Source organism: Cyprinus carpio, chromosome B4 (assembly GCF_018340385.1).
Source record: "Cyprinus carpio isolate SPL01 chromosome B4, ASM1834038v1, whole genome shotgun sequence".
Classification (NCBI taxonomy): Eukaryota; Metazoa; Chordata; class Actinopteri; order Cypriniformes; family Cyprinidae; genus Cyprinus; species Cyprinus carpio.
Genome location: NC_056600.1, coordinates 7273029 through 7300509, shown reverse-complemented (window position 1 = coordinate 7300509; position 27481 = coordinate 7273029). Strand labels below are relative to the sequence as shown.

Sequence of the window (27481 nt, the reverse complement as noted above, 5' to 3'; positions counted from 1 at the left end):
GGATGTGAAGCACTATTATAAAAATGACAACTATTAGAATAGACACATTTTCTATTTAGAGTGAACATACAGGTATATCCATTTTATCTATCTATCTATCTATCTATCTATCTATCTATCTATCTATCTATCTATCTATCTATCTATCTATCTATCTATCTATCTATCTATCTATCTATCTATCTATCTATCTTTTAATACATTCTCGAATCCTGTGGGCGAGCGACTTTTATTTTGAAAAGAACTGGCATTGGGAACTTGGCATTGACTCGTACGGTTTTCACAGTTTCCGCTTTCATTTCTGAAGAAACGCAGAATAGAAACTGCACAAATAACAACGTTACACAGCAGCTCAGCAGTGGTCTCAGATCTGCGCAGACATGTCGGGCTACTCTCGGATCATACATTATGCGACCAGCGTATTATGCAGCAATAAAGGCTCAATGGAAATATCTCAGCTGCACCACAAGGTCCTCCAGCGCTTTGATGTCTCCGAAGAGGATTTCTGGTATATCGTTAAGAAATGCGCCCGCTTCGCAGTGGTCCAGAGCAAACCCAGAACAGAGGATGCAGAGCCTGACTGCATCGTCGTCGCCAAAACATCTCTGAGACTCTGCAAGAAATATTCCAAGAATGAATGTTACGAGTGCCAGGATTTACATCTGTGCAAATATTACGTTTACGGGAACTGCAGATATGGAAAAGGAAGGTAAGGTTGGGAGAACATCTGGATATCTAATGCAATATATGCCCATTATAATAATTAATACAAGACTAAATAGATATACTGATAAATAACAACAGCTATTATGCTCATGCAACTCATGTAATTTATTTTGGTCATGCTGATATTTTAATTTATGTGATTTAATTTGATATTTTGTGTGTGCTTTTGATTTGTATATAATTAGTTTATTTTTAAAAGCTTGCACACACCTACTTATTTATTATAGCTATTTTCCACATTTTAGAATAATAGTACAGTAAATTATGAAACTATTGTGATAATAAGCGATTTAATTACAAGTTTCTACGTTGTTATGTAGAAGAGATTCATTAATATTAATAATAATAGGTATTAATATGAATAACGTTTCATTGATAATAACAATAACACCCATCAATGCTATTCAATGGCATAATAAGTTAAAAATAATAATAATAGTCATATGTTTTAAATGTAATATTATGTATAATGATCATTTAGTTATTATTGCCTCAAAAAAGCATTGATAAAACATGATTGATAATCATTTCTGCATTTTGGTTATTACATATTTATACACGAAAATAATCTGTATCAGTCATATAAAAGCAATATCAGTCAACCTCTTACACAAATGAGTATATGGAAATTATATAGAGCCCCAAAAAATCATTATATGCTTATGTGTTTGTGTTTGTCAGGAAGGAGTGTAAATTCTCCCATGATATCCAGTCACTGCATAACTATCCCCTGCTGCGGGAATGCACACTTCATGAACTGAACGAGGATGATCTCTTCCTGCTTCTGCTCCAGAACGACCCTGCCCTACTGCCAGAGGTGAGGAAATGCAAACAGGAAGGCTAAGATAGCCACCTAAATGTATTTTGGACTCCATTCTCGTGAGAGAATTCCTCCCCGAAGCCTAAATCATGCTATGACTGGGATATTTCTGCATTCCAGGTACCTCTCCTGCCGTTTGAAACGCCCTCCTTCGTTTATTTCGCTGCGCGCTCAGTTACGAGAAGTTTTCAGAGTAGAACAGAGCTCATGTAACCGCTCCGACGTTTGTTCTGGCATGCTTGAATCAGCGACTGGTTACACCCAAATATGCAATGAATGAATTGAATATTTGAGTATGTAATTAGTCCATCAGAACGAAAAAGGAGCTTGTTTTCTGCGTTATATCCTGGATATAGTGCAATCTGATCAGTACCGTCTGTAATCTTAAAAAAAAGCACAAAAAAGCAAGACAGCAAGAAAAAGTCAACCAGTAAGTCATCCGAGTGAAGTTCTACTCCCTCAGCCTTCCAGTCAGTATGTTAATGTTGAGGGGAGGAAAAGAAAGAAAGAAAGAAAAAAAAAAAAGTGGTGAATTGAGAAGAATTGTGGTCCGCGTTAAGGATGAAGAGTTCCAGATGGTTCTAAGATCTTCAGGTGTCCTAAGTGTGTTTCTCCAGTTTGGTTTGGACAAAAAAAAAAAAAAAGAAAAAAAAAAAGAAAGAAAAAAAAAAAGGAGAATTTCCTGTAAACAGGTAAAGTAGAATGTTGCACTGTGATGCACTGGTTTGTTCTAGAAGTTGCACTGTATTTGTAAGGCATTTAATTTAATTCTTAATAAATGCATGTGTGTTTTGAATATTGTAATTTGCATATACACATTGATCAAGTTTGGAATCGTTAAGATTTTTGATTGCTTTGAACGAAGTCTCTTATGCTCACCAAGGTTGCATTTATTTAATCAGTAAAATCAATAAAAATCAGTAAAACGGTAATATTATTCTTATTTAAAAAAATATATATTTTCTGTTTCAATATAGTTTAAAATGTAATTTATTCCTGTGATGCAAAGCTGAATTTTCAGCATCTTTACTCCAGTCTTCAGTGTCACATGATCCTTCAGAAATCATTCTAATTTGCTGATTTGGTGCACAGTTGTTAGAAATGATTATTGGTGCTCAGTTATTAATAGTTATTAACCGTCTCTGCTGCTTTATTTTCATGGAAGCTGATACTTTTTTCAGGATGAATAGACAATGTTGAATATGAATTATCAACACTAATAATAAGAAATGTTTCTTGAGCAGCAAATGAGCATATTAGAATGATTTCTGAAGGACCATGCAACTCTGAAGACTGATGAGAATTCACCTTTGCGTCACAGGAATAAATTGCATTTGAAAATATTATTTAAATTGTAATAATATTTCACAATGTATTACTGATCAAATAAATGCAGACTAGGTGAGCACAAGAGACCTCTTTTAAAAACATTTGAAAAATCATATATTTTTTTCCAAACTTTGACCGGTAGTGTAAGTCTGATATTTAAAGACTTCACCTCATGCTGTATGTACACAGGTGTGTGCTCACTATAATAAAGGCACAGGGCTTTTCGGGGCCTGTACCTTTATGGAACGCTGCACTAAGGTGCACATTTGTCAGCACTTTGTGCAAGACAACTGTCTGTTCGGCCCCAAGTGCAAACGGCTGCACAGTATCGACGAGCACAGCCGCAGGATGCTGGAGGAACGTGGTCTCGGGGGTGACATCATCCATGACCTGCCCTACATCTACCAGAACGTTTATCGCCTCAACTCACAAACTCTAAGCAGTGGTAAGGGCTCTTATATTCGTTTACACACATTAAATATACAGTAATTCATATTATACATACATATCCATATACATTTCAGAACTGATATCTGATCAAGGCGACAAACCGGCTGCTCAGATGGAGAAGAATGAAATCTGTCTCCACTTCATAAGACGGAAATGCAAGTTTCAGGGTTGGTGTCCATTTCATCCAAGTTACCTCTGCTAATCTCGTTTTCTTTAAGCCATTCACATTAGATTTAAGTTATAATGGTTTTGTTTTATTGCTTCAGACCAGTGCGTTCTTGTCCACTTTAATCTTCCATACAAATGGGAGGTAAATGATGGGAAAGGCTGGAGGGATTTGAGAAACATGGAGGAAATAGAAAGAGCCTACTGTGACCCAAAGAATGAACACAGGTCAGTACAAATGCACATGCATGTGTTGGCTTAACATTTTTTTTAGTGTTGTCAAATGATTAATCGTATCCAAAATAAAAGTTTTGTTTACATAATATATGTGTGTGTGTTGTGTATATTTATTATGTATATATAAATACACACACATACAGCATATATTTTGAAAATATTTATATATATATTATATATAATATTTATGTATATATTTGTATTCATATAATTTATATCATATATAAATATAGTTAATATATGTAACATATTTTTCTTAAATATTTACATGCATGTGTGTGTTTATACATAATAAATATACACAGTACACACACAGTTATTGTAAAATTATGTAAACTAACTTTTATTTTGGATGCGATTAATCACGATTTTTTGCTATTTTATTTTATTATTTTGTTTTTATTTTATTTTTATTCTAATGGGGGTTGTATGTTAATTATTTTATCATTTATTTATTGCTTTTTAAGGGCTTTGTCTTGAAATTGAATAACAAAAATATCAGAAAATATATATATTTTTTAAAAATGCTTGTATATTTCATTAGCCGTATTAAATTATTTATTATTTATTTTTACATCATTCCCTATTCTATCCTTTCTAGTGTGAGTTTAGTATCATTAAGATACTATTATAGTTTTTTCTTAATATTTTTGATTATTTTTATTTTTGTATTTTCTGTTTAATTTTAGTTAAAATGTAAGAATTTGTTATGTTTTGTAATTTTTTTATTTGAGTTATTTTAGTACATCAAGTTGCCTTGGCAGCTAGCTGAAATAAAAAAATATATTTTAATATATTTCAGAAAAATGGATATTTCAAGTAACAAAAGTTTATGGGTTTAGTTTTTGTTGACTATAATGACACTGATTGCTTCTCTTGAATTTAGTCCAGGCTCGAGACCGGTGGATTTTGGGTCCATGACTAGGAACCATAACCCTGTGCGGCGACTCTCAACAGTCTCTTCCGTCTCTAAACCCGTCCACTACATCCTGACAACAGAGTGGATGTGGTACTACAAAGGAGATCATGAGAACTGGATAGAGTACGGTCAGCCGGTGAGACTGAATTGCAAACATACTTTCATTTGAGAGGAATTTAAGGTCAGGTTGTGGTTTTGTTTCAAAATCTTTTTTCTTTAGGATGACAAGCAACGTGTGACGTCTGTAACGTCCCGAGAGCTGGAGAAAGCCTTTCAGGAGGACAACAATGCAGAAGTTACTGTCATTAAGGGAAACAGGCATTACTATGTCAGTTTCCAAGGTACTACACATATAACAGGATTCCTGCGGTCATTGAAAATATTATTTTATATTATATTATTTGTAAGTATTTGACTGTTGTATTTTTACAGATATGTATCAAAGAAACCCCAAACACAACACAAAGAGGAGGGTGCGCAGACGACCACGCTTTGTGTCTATCAATGAGGTGGAGGCTAAAGCTGCCCAGTGACATCCCCACACACACAAACACACACTGTTTATGTACAAGAGGACAGACATTCAAATTATGAGTTACTGCTTAGGTTTTGTTTCACTTTTCAAATCATAATTTGAGGATATATGAATTAAATGCATATGCTTTGATTAAAATAATGTTTATGAAGTATTCATTTTAAGAAATCTTAAAATATTCCATTATTTTTTAACCAAAATTGACCTGTCTTTGCCAAAAAAACAAAAAACAAAAAAATCATGTGGCTACATTTTTTTCATTTTTTTTTTTAAGTGCTTATGATTTATTATAGCTCAAATAACTGCTCATACGAGAGAGTCTTTCCTTCAAATGGACACATTTAGAGACTGTGACTTTAGCATAATTTATCATTTATTTTTCATGCCTGGATTTGTCTGGTGTGCCTTTAGTGAATGTGGTACCTTTGTGAGGTGATGTAGATCAACTCGTGAGGTATAAACTTGCACTTTTTTCCATATCATGTATTCATCAATAAACACTCCCTGATTTTCCTATTTAGTAATTCATTTGAATACAAAATTATTTCTGGGTTTTTTTCAGTTCTGCACGAAATAGTCATTACAATCGTATACTAGTCAGCAGCACCAAGGATTTAATTTAGGTTAATTTGACCTCTATTAAATCTTTGAATCCTGGTGTATGTTAAAGAGAATATTTTCTTTGGTAAGCTTAGAGGGGTGTGCCCAGTATAAGATATAATAATAATAATGCAATAATATAATGTTGTGCATTTTGCCTAATGTGCTCCTTATCCACCAAACACTATGTAAACACATCTCACTTTTTAGTGAGTCTCAAATGGTCAAATATCCCCAAGGAGGGCCAAAAAAAAAAGGTATGTAGCCTACCCTATATAATATTATTAGGGCTGTCAAATGATTAATCACGATTAATCACATCCAAAATAAAAGTTTTGTTTACATAATATATGTGTGTATACTGTGTATATTTATTATGTATATATAAATACACACACATGCATGTATATATTTAAGAAGAATATGTTATGTTTATATATAAATATATTTATATATAATATAAAATATAAGAATATAAATATATAAATGTATATACATGTAAATATTTTCTAAATATATAATTTATGTGTGTGTATTTATATATACATAATAAATATACCCTGTACACATACATATATTATGTAAACAAAACTTTTATTTTGGATGTGATTAATCGTGATTAATCATTTGACAGCCCTAAATATTATTTTATATTATTACACAACTTATAAAAATAACCATGCAATTAGTATAGTAAAACCATGGTTATTACACTTGCTACAATGTTAATTTCCGTAAGGGATGTTTTGGCATTTTGATTATCATGGATAAAATAAAGTTAATTTAGTAAATCCATGGTTAATTTTAGTAAGGGACATGCTGTAAATATATTACTTTTTCAAATGCGTTTTCAAACAACAGTAGCTATAATTACGCTAGAGGCGCCAACAGAACATCGAAGCGCGCCCCGAAACATAATTTATGACCCTTCCAAAAGTAAAAATAAATAAATAAAATAATATATAAAATCAAATAAGATGAGCGTATGAGTCGTGTGAGGGTTACTGAAGGATTCTGCTGATAGCCAATGACAGTGTCTCCATTATTCTTTACGTTTCTTATGAATAAATCCAAGGGGCGGTCTTTGCCGACTGCCGCAGATATCGATAAGGCGTATTTCTCCTCTGTGGAGTGTTTTATGCCGAAGACGTGCGCTACCAACAGTATCTTTTAGAAGCGGCTCACGTATTTATTTAAGCGGTGCAGTTTGTCCAGCGTGTTTGGAAGGGGATGGGATCTTGGGAAATGGGCCGTGCATAGGAAAAGCAAGAACCGTTTCTTTGCAATTAGATCTACACCGGATACCGGGAAATGAACCACGCACGAGCAGCGAGCTGGATACCATCTATATGAGGAGCTGTCAGCATAAATATATGATATGTTTCATCTGATTTGATCCCTTGCATTGATAGCATCGATATTCTCTATGTATGGCCGTTCTGTCATCATGCATCTCAACATGACAGGTAACGAAAATGACTCCGATGTAGGCTACTGTATCCTTGAATGTCGATGCCCATTTAAAAATACCGTGAATATGTGTCATCATATGATCTGGGTTTGGGGAGATCCTGCCGGTATGCGCGTCGGAAGATGCTGTTTTTCCATCTTTGACCCAGTGCATGCGCTCAGTCTGTTCCTACACCCGCCCTTTTCCATCTGTACCGCTATTTATCTGCTTTAGATCTATAGCTGTACCTGTCTGATAAGATGCGCGCGATATTAACCTCACGGGAGCCTTGGGCCGCGCGCACCGATGATCTGTCGTTATAACCTACATCCAGACAGTGTGGTACTGTGACTTTATGGCGTTATAGGTTTGCACGGCATTGAAATACATGAAAATATACATGCTGGATGATGCATGCGTGATAGATAGATAGATAGACAGACTATAAAAATGGTTATTAATTTTTGCTCTGATTTACTAGCAATTTTTTCACCATTTTAAATAGATAGATAGATAGATAGATAGATAGATAGATAGACAGACAGATAGATAGACAGATAGATGGATAGATAGATAGAGCCGGTCATAATTCCCAAACTTTGCTTTGAATGATATTTGTCATATGAGTTTAGATAGCAATAAAACATTTGATTGAGAAAAAAAAGCTAAAATACAAATTTAAACAAAAAATAATTTGCATAATCATGAAAAGTAATTAATTTGACATTGGAAGATCTAAAAATATATATTATTTTAAAAAGTTCCAAGTTCATTTTGAAATCACAGACCTTTGATTGCAGACTTTGGGATCTTGACCAACTGGACACCGTTTAAGGCATTTCTAACGTCTGGAGAAACATCTTCAGCCATTTGCTCTCGAATCTTCTTCTCTGTAGGAAGACTGCAAAATATAAAATAAACAGTATAGGCCTATACAACATATTATTTACCAAGATAATATATACACAGTATATCAGACTGATATATGTCAGTATTAGAAACTAAAACCAACATATATATATATAATATATATATATATATATATATATATATATATATATATATATATATATATATATATATATATGTATGTATATATATATACATCCTAGAAAACCATGCAATGTGAAATTCAGCTTTACTGTCTAACAGATTATGTGTTTCTTCTTCTCACAGCAACGTATAGAAAAGGAAGGATACCAAGCGGGAAGACCTGTGGCTATCCAGGGGACATTTTATCAGGGTCAGATGGCCTGTCTTGAATAAGAAACATACAAAAATGGAGAGCTCTGGTTCAAGGATGGTACTGAGGAGCCCGTGGCGACTGCTCGGATGTTGTGTGCTTCTGCTTGCGGCTGCGATGTGGGTGGGCTTCATGGCCACGTCTGGCACACCCGTTGCAGGTATCTCATCACAGAGAGCACTAAAAGTTTGGCTTTAGGCTGGTACTTTTGCTTTTTTGTCACTTCCGTCAAATTCCTTTAGTTTCTGTGGACCTGTTGTGAATCAGTATCATAGAAAGCAAGTCTTTTTCATCACAGACAATTTGAACGTCAGAGGAACGGTGGGTGTATGTTTGAGTGGTTCTTTCTTTGTGTGAATGACGTGTGTCGCAGTTAGAGGAGAAGAATGAATGGGATTCACAGTGAATTGTATTGAGATGTGTGTGAGACAGATTCTGCATTGAAGAAAGCACATATCTACCCACAGAGTGAATTCTTAAAATGAAATTACCTTAAAGTGACGTGCTGACTATACAGATTAGAAATGGTCAGCTTAGTTCTTGCTTGCCACTTATGAAGGACCTTTACCATCCATAGAACCTTTCTGTTGCATAAAAGCTTCTTTAAAAAGAAAAAAAGGTTCTGTAAATCAGCTGTATATATCTATATCTATATATATAGATATAGATATACAGTAGATATATAGATATTATTTAAGAAGCAAAATGGCAGTTAATAAGACTTGTTTTCTGAAAAAAATATCAAAATTAAGTGAGTTTAAATAACTAAAATATCTGCCAATGGGGTAAGAAAAATCTACTTAATTCAAAGGAAAGCAATTGTATTTTTCTTATCCCATAGGCAGATTTTTTCTTTTTGTAATCATAAACCTTTTCATTAAATCACAGACTTTTGATAATTAGTTAATAGTTCATATTTAAATAATTTAACAACACATTCACATGTTCAATCACTGTTCTCAATAATGTCAATAATAATAATAATTATTATTATTATTAGTAGTAGTAGTAATAATAGTATTTCAACTCATAAAAAATAAAGACAGAAAAATATTACAGTTGTAAATTACAATTTTACTGTAAAATCAAAACTGAATACTTGATAATTATAATAATGAAATGTGACTATAGGGTTTTTTAATAAATTTTTAATATTCTAATGTTATTAAAATAAAATGCAGCCTTTGATTTCAGTATTGCAATTAGCTAATAATCACACAGCCCCATTTATTTATTTTAATATATTTTTATTAAAATTGTATTTTGACAAAGACCTGTTAAAGATAATGTCTAAGCCATTAAGCCCCCCATTTTTAGACCCATATTAATTTCAAATATTAATAAAAATATTATTTAATATTGTATTATATAAATACTAAAATATTAATAATTACTAAAATATGGATTTTACATTTAGCTTTTTATCAACTTACAAACCCCTGTTCAAGAAACAATGCTTTAAAATGTTCTTTACAAAGGGGAAAAATGCTTCTGTTAAGAGCCGTTCACTGAAAGGTTCTTTTAAGAACCCAAAATGGTTCTTCTAAGACAGAAAACTCCCTTTTGGACGCTTTGTTTTTAAGATAGTCACTCAGTAACTGCAGACATCAGGCTGATTACCGTGAGTGTGTTTACACTGGTTACACATCACTGTAAGATAAACACATACCCACACACACACGCAAGCGCGCATCCCAGACAGATGGATGAGAGTGTCTCAACGCTCTCTGAAAGGGAAGATGCAACTTTCAAATGCATACCCACTTCATCAGATACACACACACGCGGTCGGAAAGGAAGGGGGTTCATTAGGAGTCACACACCACGACGAGCCCACGGCTGTGATGGAAATGTGTCATATATGATGCAACAAGCCCCCATTAAAGCCATTGATCTTGCATTGAGGAGTGGATTCTCTCTCACACACATAATCTTTCTCTTTCTGTGGCTCTGCGGTGTCTGATGGTCAGCATTGATGATTGGATTTAGGAACATCAAAGCTAAGTGGACTTGGGTCTATAATAATGCGCTGCTATTCATAGACGCGGTTTCTCCTCTGTTTTCTCCTTTATGCCTGGGAATCTGTGTCAGTGGAATCAGCGTACGTGTGAACATGCCTGCGTGAGCTCATTCTGTCGGTGTGAGAAATGCCGGTGTGCTCTGTAGCATACTGATGAAGCGGTCGGCGTGCGACATACTCCTGCAACACACACGCATCACGCAGCATCACCATGGAAACACCTTGCCTTACCACGCCACAGAGCCATTCATAGGACTAGTGTGTGTGTTTATGTGTGTGTATGTGTGTGTGTGTGTGACAGGGTCTTGCTTTCCCCCTGTGTGAAGTTGTGTTCTCCGTCGGGATGCTCTGACAATTAACTGAGTCTAAAGTTAATTACTGAAGTTATTTCATATGTCGTTCCCCAGAGTGGTTCATCTCGAGGTTTAACACACATTACAGTCTTCATAGATAGGATAATGTACGGTTTTGAGGTTTATTACTGAAGTTATTTCATATGTCGTTCCCCAAACCAAATATCGTTTAACACACATTACAGTCTTCATAGATAGGATATTTTAGTTGATTTTTAGTGAAATTCAAGTAACTTTTGGATTTCTTGTTTTTTAAAAATAAATAAGCAATCCCGGCCAAGGTGACAAAAAGTAGCACAAAAGTAACGTAATGCATTACTTTCCGTAAAATGTAACTAAGTAACTCAATTAGTTACTTTTATTGGAGTAACCCAATATTGTAATGCATTACTTTTAAAAGTAACTTTCCCCAACACTTCTAATAGTTATGGTCAAAATAGTTATTCTCCTGATTTAAATCTTTACTGTGTCTTTTTGGGTCTTGTCAGTGTCATTGTTCAGGTATAAATTATTAGCCAGATACTTGATGAAGCAGATAGCATTGTAACAAGGAGCCTGTTATTTTTGGTCCAGAGATAATAAACTTCAGCCAATTTCCACATGTATATTAGGTACCAATCTTTGGAATTAACAGTTTTACTTTTTAGCGTACATATGTGTCATAAATACTTCTGAGATAGAAATAAATTGGGCATACTGAAACACATACTGTATTAGCTAAAAACATTTGATATCTAATGATTGGCACACAGCTCCAGAAATATTTATTTCATTCGAGCAGTTAGTGTCATTGTGACTCACTAAACAGATGGATTGCTATTTTTGAAAAGTGTTTTTAACAAGATGAGCAACTTGATATCTGGCCTGAGGAAACATGACAGGGCATGTCTATGTGTGATACCATGAAGTTTGAAGCTGTTCGACCTCAGTTTATAGTGATGGAGTAAAAGTCCATATTTTGCATATGTACAGTGATGTTGACTTCCTCTTTCTCTCTGTGTCCTCAGCTAGTATGACACACTGGCCTACTAATGTCGCTCAGCTGCGCTGTACTCCCCTGCTTCCCCACAGTGTGCCATTCAATCAGCCTTATTACCCACAAACCCTCTGTTCTATCCTCAGCGGCCCACAATGTCGATGAATCACAGTCACATTAATAAAAGGGCAGCTATTATAGCCAGCTTCAGTACCAAATGGCTCACTGAAATAAAAAAACAGTCATTTTAAGAGTCAACCAGGTCACATTTACTGTTATAGTAAGACTTATGATATGAGTTTTAGTTAGGCTGTTATATCTGTCCATGCAAAACCGTAATAGGAAGATGATTTTTTTTTTATTTGTGTCTGAAAATGGAAATGATTGTTTTGTGCACTTTCAAGAATTTCAGACTTTCAGATCTGCAACCTCTATAGACACTGACCACCAGAGGGCGATGTGTGTGCTAATATTCAGATTTTTTTTTTTTAATGGTTGATTTCTATGTGGTTACTGTATATTAATTGTTACCAGTGCAGGTATTGTTATAGGCTATTATGACATTTATTCATATTTTGAATTAGCTTTTATTTTAAATTTTCAGTTTTCTTTTTAATTTTAGTTTGTTTTTATGTGATGTGCTTTTCTCATTTTTTTATTTTTGTTTTGTATTTTTATATATCTTTAATAATTTTTGGTATTTTATTTTTAAATAACTTAGCTTTAACTTAAACTTCATCTCAGTTAGTTGCCAAGGTAGTAAGTTTTTCATCTAATATATTTAATTTTATTTCAGCTTTAATTAATTTATCGAAACTGATTTTTAATAGTTTTAGTTAACAATAACAACAGTTGTTACTGTTTGTTAGGAATAACTCAGTTTGTTACAGACATATACTATGTTCATATAGTATATTTGTATAATATATTCAACGTTATTAACTTTTAGCCTTAAAATTTATATTATTTTAACCTCATACATTCAAATAATCTAATCTAAATATAATATAATATAATAAGCTTTTTGAGGGCAATATCACATTATTTGCATAAATATGATGAAATATTCTAAAGGTGTTTTTTTAATCCATATATTTATATTTTTATAATAATAATTATTATAGTAGTAGTAATAGTTTTAGCATATTAAAATAAATATTTCGATTTTATTATTATATTTTTTCTTTTTTTCTTTGCATTATACTAAATAGAGCTGTACGTTATGTTTTTGCTTAGGGAACCAGTTCACATCATGTAGATTTTGATTGACTGATTTAGATTAATTTTTGGATTGATTTAGATAAATGGTTTTTGATCAAAAGTTTAATACTCGTCCACAGAACCAGTTCCCATAGAGATGTTGTTAAATATGACTTGGGTACATCTTGGGTAAAAATCTGGGCTTTCTGCTGTACTGTGTGTTATGAAAGATTTGGATGAGGTGTATTCACAATCTGTCCTTCTGCTGTTTGCAAATATTGAATTTCTTGTGGTTTGATTTTGTGCCATCCTGCAGCACACTCAAGGTTTTTTTTTTTTTCCATTCCTAAGTGGAGCTCCCATCCAACATGTCCAGAAGGAGCCTCAATCAGCTTCCTACAAGAACACATTCACCTCCTGCCTTATCTTCATCATCATCATCATCATCTTCTCATCGATCTGAAAGAACCAGGCGTCCGGCTTATACGCCTCCAGGTGCCAAACATCCCTCGTCCCCTGGACACCATGACAGTGCCTCCAGCATAGATCCCAACGCGTCCCTTGGTTCCGAAGGGTCGGGTAACTTAGGTGACGGGGCCCAGGGCATCCACCTGCTATTACGACCCCCAGACCTTCTAACACCCAGCCAGATGCCTCCCCTCCATGACAATAGACCGTCGACACCAGCCCCCCCAACCCTGGTGCCCCCCGAAGACCAGTATCCTGTCCACTCCGCGGAGGTGGACTGGGGCTCCGGAGACTACCTTGAAACTCTTACTTTCATGGGATCGGAAGGGGAGGAGTTCTCTCTCGTCACCACCCTTCCTACGCATGGATACGATCTGTATGATACGGAAGATGATGCCACGGTCAGCTACAACACAGCTTTCCCCTCTCGCCCCGTCCTGCCCCTCTCGTCAAGAGACCTCCAGCCCAGCGTGACTGTAAAATATGGGACTAACTTAAGGACGGCCCTTCCTACCGATCCCCGCCTCCCATTGGCTCCTGACTCCGCCCATGCGAGCGATATGGACGATGATTTGGATTTCGATTGGGCGGAGCTTTTTCCCATTGAGCCAACTGAAATGCTGCTTCCTGATATGAACAGTTTGGAATACTACAACACATTGCAAGCCAAAGAGAATGCTAGTATTGTGAGGAATAGGACGCACCCTCATATTAACCCTACGCACACTGTGGGACTCACCCACACTCCCACTGCAACTTTGGGAAAAATCCCAAGCGAAATTGATCGGAAAACTCCTCAACCTATTCCATCAGTAACCCCAACTCCACCTCAAAAACCAACAAAGCCTCCCATTCCATCAACCACCGAGACCCAACGGCCTCCTGAAGGCCCAGATAAGGGTGTTCCTTCCATACCCACGTCCCATGTGGGCAAAACCCGACCACCAGTGCCAACCGCCCTGCCTCCACCCGGCACCTTAGAGGGTCCAGTAATACAAGCTGTTACGCTGAAGCCCCCTGCTACCAAACCCCGTATGACCACCATCAAAACCACCACCAGAACTACAACTACAACCAAGGCTACCATGAGCACCACCAGCCTCTCCACCAAAAGCCCACCGCCTACAACCCCCAGAATTACTCTGTCCATTGCACCCCGACAGTACGTCTGCAATATCACCAAACCGGACATGTACCTAGTCAGAGTGGGTAAGACAATTTACACAATATATCAGTATCATACTGGTTATTAGCCAATATTAGAGATTTTTTTTAGTTTATCATATTATTTGTTATTATTATTGTGCACATTATTTTTTTTTACATTGTTAATTTATCATATTATTATTATTGTGCACATTAATTTTCTTTATTTTTACATATAGTAAATTTTTTAAAACCACTAATAACATGATTTAATTTTTTTATGATTTATATTTAACAGTGTTAAATGCCATCTTTAACATGTTGTGATGGTTAAAGTCTCTTGTAGATTTTAAAACAATTAATTTAATATATTTATTTCTCATGATCTATCTATCTATCTATCTATCTATCTATCTATCTATCTATCTATCTATCTATCTATCTATCTATCTATCATTGCACACATTAATTTCCTCGTTTAACATTTAGGTAGTCTTTTAAAAAACACTAATAACTTAATTCTTTAGAAAGTTAAAAAAGGTTATTATTTAATTACTCTGTCATTTTTATTATTAATTATTTAATTATATATTTACATTTTTTTATTATACATTTTAATTACATTAATTTGTTATCATCTCATACAACCTTCTTGTCTGATTCTTGCAGGCATGCCTAGTGGGTCATCGGTTGCGTTTGCCAAAGCTCATGTGCGAGAGATCCTTCGACGAGAGTTCAACCGTTCGGTGGAGCTCCAGGTGAGTGTGTCAGATCACAACAGGTCACACGCCAGCTATTTATTTCTAGCATCACTGATGTCTATCTGTGCTATCCATCCAGGTCCTCAAAGCCCCGCCCAATTTCATCTTCCGGGCAGTTTCCGGTCCACTGGTGTACACTGCTATCTCTGTTATTAATGCTCTCCGCCAATCAGTGCACAGCACTTCCTCTTCTTCCATTCTGTCCGTCACAACTATATATGCAGTGCCTGATTACAAACATCAGGTCCACACAGGTGAGAGAGTCCGAGTATAACTGGTGAATAGCACGCTCGCGTGTGTCAAACTCTAAAAACTGAGAAATAATTTAAAAATAAATAATATACGTTTTATTTAAATATGTAATATATGATTGTGACATTAGTTAATTTGTCTTGCAGTGCTGCAGTTTGTACCAAGTCATGTGGATGTGCGTTTGTGTAGCTTCAGCGAGCGTGTAGAGAAGGGGCTACTCATGGCGTACACGGAAGTACGCAAACGCTCACAAGAAAATGGAAATTTCACAGTTCATGTATGTTATTAATCCAAAATTTTTTACACACTTTACATGCCACTGTTTTTCCATGAAAAGCTTGTTAACAATGATTCTGTGTATTACATACACTTAAATAGTCTTGATAATTCTGTATGATTGCGTGTCTAGATTGTGAATATCACTAGTAGCCTTCCTAAGGGTCAGCGGCAGCAGAAGGCACCGGTGGACATCACTTTTGCTGTGCGTGATTCTCAAGGCTTCCTAACAGGGTCAGATGTGAGTGGTCACATGAGGCAGCTCAGCGCTGTGGAGTTCAGCTTCTACCTTGGGTTTCCTACACTGCAGATCGCTGAGCGTGAGTCACAAATACACACACAGGCTCTTTGTCTTAATTTCTCATAAACTTTATTAATTTATCACTCTTTTTATCTCAATTCTTGTCTTCCAGCTTTTCATTATCCTGAACTGAATGTGTCCCACCTGTTACGCACATCCTGGGTGAAGACAGGTATGTGAGTGTGTTCCAAATTAATCCTTAGAATCCAAAGCAATGTATATTAAAACAGTCAATATAAAATGATTAATTATACAATATGAATTAATATTATTATATATAGTAATATAATATATACTGAAATAATGCATATTTTTATATTTCAAGTAAAATATCAAATGTATTGGATGTCTACATTGTTGGGTAAAAGTTAGCATTATATCTTGGCTGTGAGTTATTGTTATTGAATCTATTGTTGAACTATAGTTGAAAAACTTTAACAATGCATATAATACAATAATATATTGTATTATGAATGTTTACTCATAATAAAATATAATAAAATAGCTAGATTAATACTTTTTTTATTTATTTTTGATCTATTCCAAAGGATTTAACCTATAATTGTAATAATCAAATAATTATAAAGTAGCTCTCACTTGGCTAAAATAATTAGTTCCATAAGTACCATAGGTTTTAAATATTAAAAACACAATGTTATTTTTGAGGTAAGTTCTTATGTGAGATAAATATGATTGTAATTCATTTTTCTTTAATTTATAATTCTAATTCATTTTTGTATTTGATTTATTCACATCTTATATTAAATTCATATTCTCATAACGAGGCTATTAATGGTACAGGCACTTATAAATGTTTATTTTACTAAAAGATGGCAGGTGGGTTTATAATAGTCTGTAATTTATGAATATTATAATTTAGTACTTCATGCATGTTTCTGATGCTACTTCAATTTTTGTGGATTTGTGCATTTGTTCTAGTGTTATTGGGTGTGTTGGACCAGCGTGTGAACGAGAGGACCTTCCAGGCCAAAATGGAGAGGCGAATAGCACTGCTGGTTGGAGAGGGACTTGGGATCGGGGTTAGCAGTCGACGATGGAGAAGAGCTACTAGTATTGGCAACAACAGTGTACAGGTACATTCAAACACATTAGTGTACACAGTTTGTTTGTCTTTTCCACACATCACATAAGCACGAACCCTGGTGTGCTTCAGATCGTGCGGACGTCCCGTCTGGATGGCCCGGACTACCCGCTGGAGCTGGTGTATTTTGTGGAAGCGGGGTCAGGTGAGAGGCTGCCAGCCCAGGCCACTGCAGCCATGCTCAACAGACTGAACCTGCAGAGAGCCGCCATCATACTGGGCTACAAAGTACATGGAATTCTGGCCACACGTGAGTCAAAGTTGTATCAACAAAAGGCTGTGACAAACTAAACCAATGTCTAAGAATTAGCGGCTACTGTTTTGTCACCTTCATCTGCCAAAAATTTGCACTTGAACACACCACAAAGACTACAGCCAATGGACAATTAGAATGTGCATTCTGTGCCTGCTTGAGAGGAAATAACAAGTGGCAGTAGTCTATATTCATCTTATGACCCCAGCTAACAGGGAACATTCTCAGAACTTGGGCTAACGTAAAGTAATGAACAAACATTTTTCCTGTAGCATTAATGGAATGTCCGTTCAAAGTTATTGGGTCTTTAATAATAACATTTTGTAAATGTTAAAAAAAGTTAAATAAATAAATGTAGCTACTGTAGCTACTGCCACTTGCTTTCCATTTTTATATGAATCATGTTGATCAGTTGGTCTTCACTATCTTCATTCCAGACATCTTTATAAAATATATAGACTTGATATGTCACAGCCTTAAAAAGCTTTTTTTAAGACACTTTTTAATAAAGCAAATATATGATTTTTGGTGCCAAATATCATAATACTCTGTTTTAGCGGTGGAGAAGCTTGCCCTGCCGCCCTCTGAGACTCAGCCCAGTAACGTGTGGCTGATTGTAGGAGTTGTGGTCCCAGTTCTTGTGGTCATCCTCATCATCATCATCCTCTACTGGAAACTGTGCCGCTCTGAAAAACTTGAGTTTCAGCCAGACGCCATGAGCACCATCCAGCAGAGACAGAAGGTCAGGGTCACTGTGTGTGTGTGTGTGTGTGTGTGTGTGTGTGTGTGTGTGTGTGTGTGTGTGTGAGTATTGCCCACTCATAGACACTCCATGTGAAGTGACAGTGCTCATTTTTACTCACCCATGTCAAGGGCTTTTATGGAAAAATGAGCTGCATTGCAACAGTCAGTTTAGCTTGTTGTGTCATATTTACTGTCCATTCATGTGTTTGTCATTGTAGTTGCAGCCTCCCAGTGTTAAAGGCTTTGATTTTGCTAAACTACACCTGGGGCAGCATAGTAAGGATGACATCATGATAATCCAAGAACCCGCCCCTTTGCCGCCACCTGTTAAAGAGGCCACGCCCTCAGAGGGCGGAGAATTGAACACTCCTAAATCAAAGAGCTCTTCTACAAAAGCATCCCGTGCAGCACGGAGAAGAGGCAGGTAAGAAACGGTCTGGATTGTGTGTGAGCAGATTCTGTTTATATCAGTGTAATTTTAGTATTATTGATATACTATAGTTTGTGTAGCGTTTATTTTTATATTTTCAGTTTAACTGTTTAATTTTTGCTAATTTTATTATATGTCATTTTTATTAATTTCTGCTATTGCTATTTCGTTTATTTTTATTTCAGTTGCATTTTTTATTAAAATGTATCAATTATAAAGGCTTTAGCTTAATTTCAGTTGATATCAGTTGTCAAGACAAGGCATTCGTTTTCATCTTTATTTTCATATTTATTTCAGCCTTTATTTTTAGTTAACAATAAAAACACTGGTTTATATGATTTTTTTAACTCACACTTTTTTTTTGTTAGTTTTTTTTGTTTGTTTTTTAGCTTTGTGTCATTTATATTTATTTTTGTTTTATTTTTTAAATACTGCTATTTACTACTATTTAAATTTTTTTTCAGGTTGTCTCCATCTGATGGAGATTCGTTAGGAAGTGAAGCCTCCAGCGGTAGAGAATCAGCAGAGGAAAGCACCAGACCTGCTGTGACGCCAAGTGACAGCAAACCTCAACATCGCAAGAGCAAGCATTGTATTATACAACAAAAACACTAATTCTAGTATAATGTGTTATACAATATATTAATTTACTAGATTATTATACTATATATTAACTATTAATAATTAAATGTATAATATAAAGTTGCTTTATAATGATTTGTATTGTGAAAAAAAATCAAATGTATAATTGTTATTGTAAAATTTAAATTACTATTATTATTAAAATAGTAATTAATTATTATTACAATTATTGTTATTTAACAAATTGTATCTCTTTCTCTCCTTCTCTTATTCTATTGGTTCATCAGCAAAAAACAAACTTGGTAAGTGTCTTTGCCCATTGATGTTGCATTCATATATTGTTAGTTACAAATGAATGACCTTTGACATCTGGCCTTGATGTTCAGGTGCTCAAGCTGGAAGTAGTGTGGATGAGCAGTTGTCCTCGTCGTCCATATTTGAGCATGTGGACCGCCTCTCTCGAGGTTCATCAGATGGAACGCGCAGAGTCTCCAATAAGATACAGCTCATCGCCATGCAGCCCATGCCAAGCCCTCCCTCACATCCACATAACCAGGCCCTGAGTCCCAACCTGACAGACAACATGCCTGACGGAACAAAGGTCAACAGTGAGGTTAGCAGACTCCTCTTTGTATACATGTTCTTAAAAATGACAGGCTCACACCTTAGACACAGATGTGGCATTTATTTATATATTATACTAAACATATATATACTAAGCTATTTTTTCCTATAACATTTAAAATATACTATTTTGAATTGCCAAAGCATTGTGGTTAAAGTTAATTCAAATAATTTATGTTATTTGGTCATTGAATTTTAGAATGATTTATATAAATGTAATTTACTTTTTTAATTAATTGACTATTTTTAATAACTAAAATGTAGATATTGCATTATATATATATATATATATATATATATATATATATATATATATATATATATATATATATATAATTAATTTAATTATAAGTTGTTTTTTCTGAATTGTTGGTATTTTATTAATTATTTATTCTTTTTTGGGGGGGAGCTTAATGTTTATATTTATTAATTAATGAAGTAATAATATTGTTTTTATTTATTCATGTTTATTTATTTATTAAAATGTGTACACTCTAAAACATGTCTATCCTGTTTATACTTGTATTTATCTTAAACATCAAGCACATATTTCCTTTCCTTTCTCTTGTAATTCCTGATTTAATAATTCATGTATCAAAAACAGAATATTCAGCAAATATGTCATCTATAAGAAAACATTCGTAACTCATTCTGACGCAGATCCAAGTGGCCTTAAGGCATAAATCCGAGATCGAACACCATCGCAATAAGATCCGCCTGCGTGCGAAGAGAAAGGGCCACTACGAGTTCCCCTCCATGGAGGACATCATGGCAGCGTTCTGCGACAGCTCCGAACAGCAGCGAGTGTATCAACAAGCTCAGGAACAGATACACAAGATCCTGCATCCTGAAGAACACACACCTTCATCGTACAGAGAGCCACGCAAAAGGTCAGGATAATACCATCTGCAACACATACACAGAGTTCTGGCATGAAACTCTAGATGGCGCAGTCCGATAGGACTAATTCAATCTGACCTAATTACATCATTATTAAATGGCCCAGCTGATTGGCTCTCTCCTGTATCGACAGCCAATGAGCTTGCTGCTCAACATTCAAATATGACTAGTGCTTGCTGAAGCAGTTGCAGCGTGCTTCAGAGACCCTTCACCTTCCCCAGCTCCACCTGTATAGATCTGCTACAGGGTGATTCTTGTATGCTATGGGGGTTATTTCATGTACATTATATTTGCAGCAGCAGTATTTCTTACATGCTCACAGCAGCATGTTCTGGATGTATTGGCAGTCGTAAGTCTTTATACTTGCTCTACTGCAACATTAGCAGATCTATTCCACCAAGACCAAACACATTAACATTTTCATGTACATGACCATGCCAATCCCTCTGAGAGTTGTCATGACAGAACTAGAGTTTGCTATCCAGGAAAGTGAATGAAATTTGTTTGTGAATTGCAGTTCCAAAGGAAGACGCTCTCCCAGACACAGACAAAGACAGAATTTGAGTGGAAGCGGAAGTCTGAGAGACAAAGATCGGCTGATTTCCGAAGGAGATGCTACGTACAGGAAGTACCCCGGGGTCAACAACGTGGCCTATGTGGTAGGACACACACATGCACATGCCTTCACTCAACTAAGAAACACAAACTCACCACTCCTCTTACTGTAGTCTGATGCAGATCAGCTCCCAGATGCAGGAAGCCCTTCTCCTACTGATGAGGTGTTTTTAGACCCTGGATCGCCGCCGTCTGGCCACGCCCCTGCCCCGCCCAGCTACGTCCCTCCTCAGCCAACCATAGAAGAAGCCCGGCAACAGATGCACTCCTTATTGGATGACGCGTTTGCTCTGGTCTCACCTTCTTCTCAAGGAAGCTCTGCTCCTCTAACATTCACTGGCGTTACGGCGGTCACTGGTGTCGGAGGAATCAGCCCCGGTCAACCCTCCAGCCCATCCTCACGTCCTTCACGCCAATGGGGCTCCTCTTCTTACCCAGCAGCCCCTATACACAGTCCTTTCTCTGCGGTGAGTGACTGTAGACATTTGGTGGAATCTGATTCCAAGTAATGTGAAATTTAATTTAGTTTCTCTCTGCTTTGTAGAGGTATGCCGAGTTAGGAATGTCTCCCACATCGGTTCAAGGTTTACTGCAGAGGTGAGGTGGATTTTGGGAGGTTTTATGGAATAAACTAGTAAGAAAAGTCAGGAGGAAGTTGAAAAATGCATGTAAACATGAACATGAAGCACAATGTTCCTGTTAAACCAACAAATAACAAGTATGAGTACAGAAAAGCAAATATGCTGCATTATCCCACTTTGTCTACTATTAAATATTCATCAGGTGCAGATATAATATTTACTCAGCAGATTGTTTGTATAACTTGACAGGCAGGCGCAGGGCTCTGGATATGTGGTGTCAGCAGAGATGCAGTCAGATCCTGGATACTCCAGCAGGGGGCAGTATGGAGAAGAGATGCCATCGTCTTCTCGGCCACGACCAGTAGGGGGCAGCACAGGTAATGGTCTTATCTATTTGAACGTTTGGTTTCAGTGCTATGATCATTTAAGTGTTGTTTGTGTAGGTGCACAATTGCATCAGCTGACACAAGTGGGCTTGTCAAGTCGGATTGGACTGTATCCTGGAGTTGGCCGTAGTGTATCTGGACCTTCAGGATCAAGCTGGGCCCAGTACCGCTCAGATGAGGAGATTTCCAGACCAGGATCCAACCGAGAGGCTGTAAATCAAACATGCACATTCATAATAGTATATAATAGTATATCATAAAATATGGGATGTTATAAAATCCCAAAACTGTGCAATTGGATTACCAAAGCTTTTCAGTTTAGCTGCATTTGATAAAAGTACTGAAAAGAAAAAATCAGTCATATAAAGTATAATGGCAATAATGAGAATGGACAACTAATGATAGCAATTACATCATTTAACTGGTTTAATTTTATGTAAGTTTTTATTTAAGTTAATTCATAAAAAAAGTAATAATTTATGTTTATCTAATTTTAAATAATAATTCATATTAATATAAGTAATTTTAAACTATTTTATTTGTATTAATTTAAATGTTTTATTTTTCAATTGTTTTTATTTTTGGTATATTTAAATTTAATTTAATTTATCTATATCTATATTTTAAACCTATCTATATATAATGTATATTTAGTTTAATTTAATTTTAGTTTGTGTTTAAGTATGTTTATTTTTTTTCCTGAATTGTTGAAATTGTATTCATTCTTTTTTTCTTCTACCTCTCTGATTCTCACAGAATATATTTAAATTTAATTAATTGAAATTTATTTAATTTTTATTTAAAATGTAAATGTAAATTTAGTGTCCATTTTATTTTATTTATTTTATTTATTAAATAATTTATTATATTTATTATAATTTACTTTAAGTTTGTTCAAGCATAATCTTTGTTTTGTTTTGTTTTTTTTCTGAGTTGTTGGTATTTATTTGTTATTTCTCTCTCCCTCTCCATTTCTCACAGATACTGACATTCCAAGAGTACTCTTCATCACCAGTGTTCCAGATGCCCAGGACGACCCTGCAGGATCCCCCAACATCCCAAGGTCACCTGGAAGCCTCGAGCGCGGGGTACATTGCCCCTGACGAGCGTTCTCCACCCCCCCAATCCTCTGCCTCTCTCATCAAGGCTATCAGGGAAGAACTCCAGAGACTTTCTCAGAAACAGGCTGCTGTTGTCAGCTACCAGAGTTGAGAAAGACCATCCCAAAAACCCCAGCCCTGGTTAACTTCCCGATGTACCACATAAACAAACTCACAAATCCCAACACAGCTCCATAGCTGAGAAGCTGCTTTACACAAAATCTGAACCAAAATCTTCAAATTCAAGTACGGCTGGTCTGTTACATATGAAGAATTACTCGCAATCTTCCATATTGGTATTGCCAAGACATCCATATTTAAATTCCACTGCTGACATGCAGAAAATAAACTTAAATACTCTCTCCTATAATTCACAAAGAAAAAAAAAACTCATGTCCAGACTGTTTAGAAAAATAGACAAAGTTTCCTCATATTCAGACTCTCAATTTGCATGCTGAGAGCTGTGAACCTTCAAGACTTCGTACTGACTGTTGTTAATGTGAAAATCCCTCCCCTTCAGTTCCATGGCTCTCAAAGTGCTTCCTCCAAATGGGTCATCTTCATGTCTCTGGACTTCCTCTGGTGCTAAACATCATTTCTGGGCTCCGCCACGATACCACAATTCATCCCTGCCCAAAACCTTTCCTTTTCCTGTTCTCCCAATTATCCAAGACGGCATATCAAGTGGAAATGTGCTCTGTTCCAAAACCTAGTGAGCTGCTCGATGTGAAATCTGTTCCAAAGGTTAGTCAACTGAATTATGTTCACTTAAAAGATACTTAAATATGTTTTAACCAAAAAGTTATATTTCATTTAATAATATTCATTAAAACTATATATTATTTTGCCCAACATTTGTGAGTTTTATGTATTTTTATACTTATTTGAATATAATGCTGTTAGTTTAGCAACATGCTAATGTCAAACCCTGCCTGGGGCAAGAAAAATGTTGATTATAAATTTATATTTAATTCGATAATGTTCATAAAACCAACGTGTGAGATTTATTTAGGTTTGTACTTATTAGAATCTCATCTCATTAGCTTAGAAACATGCTAATGTCAAAATTTGGATGGGACAAGAAAAATGTTGATTATATTTGATAAACTATATTTAATTCGATAACAATCAGAAAAACTTAAAATGTGTTATTGTACCCAAGATTTGCAAGTACTATATATTTTACTTAACCCTATTAGAACATCACACCGTTAGCTTAGCAAAATGCTAATGTAAAACTCTAGACAGAGCCAGAGAAATTACGATTAAAAAGTAATAATTTATCCAATAACATAAATTTTAAATTTGTACCCAACATTTCTGAGTATTTCTATACTAATTAGAGTATTACACCACTAGCTTAGCAACATGCAATTGAAATCAATTGCAAAATCGAGTCTGTTTGTGTTGCTGCCTATATAGTGAGTTTAAAATAAGCCACTTATTAGGTTCCATGACACTGTCTTTGTAGACAGTGCTGTAGCTCACTAGGTTTTTGAACAGAGCTAATATCTGTCACGGTCTTCGGGTCTTGCCTTACATTTGAGCTCTGGGTACTCTAGACTCTGCGGGGGAGGGAAGAAGAGTTTTTGCTGGCATCATAAACAGTGAAGTGAGTTTTTGAGTCAGCCCACATGTGGAGATGATTGACATGCGGCCTCAGCTGCTGACCAGCATGGTTCCCATGCCGATAACATCATATTATTTTGTCCAACCCGTCTGCATCTGAGGAGAGGTATCAAAGCAAGCATTCACGATGCCCGTGTTTATTCTTTTAAGCTCTTTTTGCAAGTGGGATTTGAATGTCGGCTGTCCAATCAGTTCTTTTAAAGTATGGCTGAGGTAGTTTCTCAGTTTACAGATATTAATTTTGCACATTTTCTCATCTTTGCACATTCATATCATTATGATGATGGAAGTCAATCAGTTAAAGAGTTTATTGTGGAAAAGAGAGACAACTATACAGTAACTATATAAAGAAAGATAAAAGTGAGTTCATATACAAATATATATATATATATATTGCATATTGATGTATCAACTCATTGAGCACAATCTGATTATATGTTAGATTATATGTTAAGCATATTAGAATGTATTTATTTTTTATTGTTATGAAAGTATTACGTATTAAAGATGTGGGGAAAGTGTTGCTATGGGACTTTAAAAAAAAAAAAAGACCAAATCACTGTTGAGGCATATAGTTCATTTAGCTTCGTAATTCGGTAGACATTTTCAATGTATTTTCATGTATTTGGTCATGTAGATTTGCACAGAGGTATTGTAACGATTCCTATAAGGAAATGTGTTGAGGATAAAGGCCTTGATCAATATTCTGTTTTAATTGTTTATCCTATTTTTATTAATCTCTTTATTTTTTAGGTTAGATTTTTTTTTCTTATTTCTCCATTTTTATTTTTTTTCCATACTGAATTTCCACAACTGGAAATATCATTGAAAATTTGTTTTTAAGCTTGAAAATGCTCATTAAAAGATCAAATCTGATGTAATTAATATAATATTTTCTAGAGTCCTACAAGATATTTCATTAACTTTAAATTGCTTTTTGCGAGTGCAATAAAATTTTAAAAATGCATATCCAATAATGACAAATGACTTGAAAAGTCCTGGAACAAAGAGTTGTGGAAACCCGTTTCTTTCTTCTTCTTTTTTTTCTTTCTTCCTCACATTAATATTTCTCTTTTCTTGCATCTATAATTTTCCTTCCTTCGTTCTTTCTGTTGTTCTATCGATCATGTAGACTCCTGGAAGGCCTTGAATCGGGATGCATGTGAAGTAATGGATTATGCTTTATTTCTTCCTTGTTTATTTTGTGTGCTAATGTCTTGATGGGCATGCTAATAGTCTAAAAATATTGAAAAATACAAACAAGCTTGATAGAATTTAGTCTACTTTGAAAGACTACTATTTAATGGTTTATGAGACTAAAAACCAATGGTCAAAGCACAGAGAAACCATTCTGATCATCATCAAAAAAAAAGAAGAAGAAATTTTCAGTATTTTGTCATTTATAAACCTGAATAATATTTTTGAAAGTATTTGAAAATCAATATTTATGACTAAAATATATCATATAAAAAGAGTATTAATATGTAAACGGACATTTCTCCATATTTAAATATTCAGTATGTAGTCTACAGTTGATCAGTAAGAGGCAATCATCATTGGTAGACTCCCTTTCTCGCTGTGCAAAGACCAACTGGGAATTTTTATTTTATTTTATTTTTTTATTTTTTGTTTAATTTTGCTGATTTCGTGAACTGTATGCATTCATAAAAGACTAGGTTGAGAATATGTGTAATATTTACAGTCATTTTATTAACATGGTGCTACTCAACATGTATGTATGCGTGTGTGTGTGTGTGAGTGTGTGTGTGTGTGTGTGTGTGTGTGTGTGTGTGTGTGTGTGTGTGTGTGTGTGTGTGTGTGTGTGTGACTGTCTGAAACCATCAAAACCTTACAGCACTGAACGGAACTTAATCACATTTATAGCAATTACAATATACAAGTTCTGAGATTAACTGAATGTGTGTGTGTGTGTGTGTTTGTGTGTGTGTGTGTGTGGGCAATAGTATACCTCCCCTTGTCCCTATGTCAGTGCCATAGAGGATGTAATAGGAATGTAAACAAAATCTTACAGAAAGTTCATTTTATTTCATGTAAACTACCTGAAATCTAACGACATTCTCATCTTTTTGTTGAAGATGCTTACACCATCTTTGTGATCCTATCAGGATATGTATATTTCTCTCATTCTGTCTTATTTCTTTCTCTCTTGGTCTCTGCAAACTGCATCCAAGTATTTGATGTTTAATGTCTCTATATTGTTGTGTAAATTAAATAATAAACAATGTGCCGTCAATGATGTCTCTTTTGTGTCAGTGCTTATAATCTGCAATGCAGAATAGATCTAAAA

The 27481-nt window shown here is 35.2% G+C and overlaps 2 protein-coding genes across 3 annotated transcripts; both read left to right on the top strand.

The window, feature by feature from the left end:
* The first annotated feature begins 260 nt into the window (after nt 1-260).
* Nucleotides 261-5694, top strand: parp12b (poly (ADP-ribose) polymerase family, member 12b). Of its 2 annotated transcripts, XM_042721805.1 has the most exons (8): nt 261-709; nt 1408-1543; nt 3065-3320; nt 3400-3492; nt 3592-3718; nt 4614-4782; nt 4867-4987; nt 5079-5694. In XM_042721805.1, exons 1-8 carry the CDS (start codon nt 381-383, stop codon nt 5177-5179), a joined length of 1332 nt encoding a protein of 443 aa, XP_042577739.1. In that variant the 5' UTR covers nt 261-380; the 3' UTR covers nt 5180-5694. The 2 variants fall into 2 exon arrangements, with proteins under 2 accessions (XP_042577739.1, XP_042577741.1); XM_042721807.1 differs by lacking the exons at nt 261-709; nt 1408-1543 and adding an exon at nt 1568-2238.
* Nucleotides 5695-6855: 1161 nt separating this feature from the next.
* On the top strand, nt 6856-26999 carry LOC109071602 (UPF0606 protein KIAA1549-like). Its single transcript, XM_042721804.1, has 22 exons — nt 6856-7247; nt 8408-8634; nt 13375-14700; nt 15307-15395; nt 15478-15652; nt 15797-15927; nt 16060-16246; nt 16340-16399; nt 17167-17321; nt 17402-17579; nt 18140-18324; nt 18545-18750; nt 19221-19348; nt 19626-19640; nt 19725-19951; nt 20623-20852; nt 21380-21521; nt 21591-21944; nt 22022-22074; nt 22308-22435; nt 22502-22656; nt 23426-26999. Exons 2-22 carry the CDS (start codon nt 8511-8513, stop codon nt 23654-23656), a joined length of 4479 nt encoding a protein of 1492 aa, XP_042577738.1. The 5' UTR covers nt 6856-7247; nt 8408-8510; the 3' UTR covers nt 23657-26999.
* Nucleotides 27000-27481: the final 482 nt, after the last annotated feature.